This window comes from Nyctereutes procyonoides, unplaced genomic scaffold (assembly GCF_905146905.1).
Source record: "Nyctereutes procyonoides isolate TBG_1078 unplaced genomic scaffold, NYPRO_anot_genome, whole genome shotgun sequence".
Lineage (NCBI taxonomy): Eukaryota > Metazoa > Chordata > Mammalia > Carnivora > Canidae > Nyctereutes > Nyctereutes procyonoides.
The window spans coordinates 53613-55685 of NW_026574984.1; the positions used below are offsets into that span (position 1 = coordinate 53613).

General features: G+C 40.8%; 1 protein-coding gene across 1 annotated transcript; it reads left to right on the forward strand.

The window, feature by feature from the left end:
• Positions 1-544: 544 nt before the first annotated feature.
• Positions 545-1471, forward strand: LOC129511548 (olfactory receptor 4P4-like). Its single transcript, XM_055328382.1, has one exon. The coding sequence runs from the start codon at positions 545-547 to the stop codon at positions 1469-1471; it is 927 nt and encodes a 308-aa protein (XP_055184357.1).
• Positions 1472-2073: the final 602 nt, after the last annotated feature.

The window sequence follows — 2073 nt, forward strand, 5'->3', positions numbered from 1 at the left end:
CGCTTAGAGATCTAATATTTAAAATGACGAACTCACTAATGATTAATGATGCTACTGAATTTTCAAGGTTCAGCACAGATTTAGTTCCTGGGAAGGACTGAGAATGATAAGACTGCCCTTGAAGAAGAGATAGCCTCAATACTGTTTATACATAGCAGAGATTCAAAAATTACTCTTAAGGTATACTACTGAACTCACATCTCAAAATTAACCTAAAAAAGAACATTTCATCTTCTAATTATTCGTCCTGTTGTTCATAGTAAGAATGAGACTTTGGGATGTATTATATTTTCAATTAATTATTTGTGCTTTTATTATTAGCATATGGCTACTCTAATGAAATATATCTACTTGTTGATAGATTGTAGGTATTTTGTATACTGCTGCACCCTTAGCATTAATTTTGGTGTTTGCATCATAATAAACAAACAACAGATATTTATCACAGAAATGAATGACTTTTAAAATAAATCAATAATTTTAATGAGTTGGGTGTTTCCAGTATGGTAACTTTCCCCTCTACATAATCAGACCCACAGAAGCAATGGGACATGAAAACATCACAGAATTTATTCTCTTGGGACTTTTTAGTGATGAAGATGCGAAGGCCGCCTGCTTTGTGCTGTTCGTACTTTGCTACATTGCAATTCTCTTAGGAAACTTGCTCGTTCTTCTCACAATCAGGGGCAGCCGCCTCCGTGAACAGCCCATGTACTTTTTCCTGAGCTACCTATCTTTCATGGATGTCTGCTTCACTTCCACAGTGGCCCCCAAACTGATCACAGACCTACTGGCCCAGCAGAAGACCATCTCCTACAATGGCTGCATGGCCCAGATGTTTTATGCCCATTTTTTTGGTGCCACTGAGATCTTCATCTTGGTGGCCATGGCCTATGACCGATATGCAGCCATCTGCAGACCCCTTCACTATATGGTCATCATGAGCAGACAGGTGTGCTATGTCCTTGTAATGGCCTCAATTCTCGGAGCATTTACCCATTCAATCATGCAAGTATTGATTATTACTGAACTTCCCTTCTGTGGCCCCAATCAGTTAGACCACTATTTCTGTGATGTTTTCCCCTTGCTGAAGCTGGCCTGCATGGATACTAGCTTGTTGGTTATTGTGATCATTACTACCACAGGAGTGCTGTCCATTTTGACCTTTGTTGCCTTGGTAATTTCTTACATCATCATCCTGTCTACCCTGAGGACCTACTCATCCCAGGGCTGCCGCAGAGCCCTCTCTACCTGTGGCTCACATATCACTGTTGTGTTCATGTTCTTCTTGCCTCTCATTTTCACATATGTCCCCATGGCTGATTCCGTCAGTAATGACAAAGTGTTTGCCCTATTTTATACCATGATTGCCCCCATGTTCAACCCTCTCATCTACACATTGAGAAACACAGACATGAAGAATGCCATGAGGAAAATGTGGTGCCGGGATGCACGGTTTGAAGGGAAATGAAGTCCCTGGTGTTCAAACCATCCTCTGGATCACCTTCTATCCACAGCATCCTAATGTCAGCAAATATGGCAGGTACAGACGGGTGGTGTGTTGTCATCAAAAGTTGCAAGACTTGAAGAGAGAGGGCCCTTAACCACCTTCTTTCTGTTACTTTGGTTTTCTGAACCTATGTAAAGGGGATGAATCACATGACCTCCATGTCCCTGCCAGCTTTAACATTCTGGAGCTTATGTCTGGCATTTTGGAACATTCTGTCCATCATGATCCCAGACATAGTGGACATATAGCACTATTATCAGGGCACACTATAAAGACTGCGAGGTCTGACAGTTATGTCTTGCTTTAGGAAACAGATTTTTGACTGAGACACCACTTACAAAGACAGAGAGGTCTTAAGCACTCCATTTTTTACTGGTGTCCATTGCAATAGAAGAATCAGGCAATGCCCCCAAATTTGCTAGTGTTATTGTATATTTTAACCCTTTACATAAACAGATAATTCTTGTCAAATAACGGAATGCAGGTGAATGGAATACACTATTCCCACTGTCGTTATTGTAATTAATTCTTAGTACCCTAATGATGGTGTATTCCAGGAATTA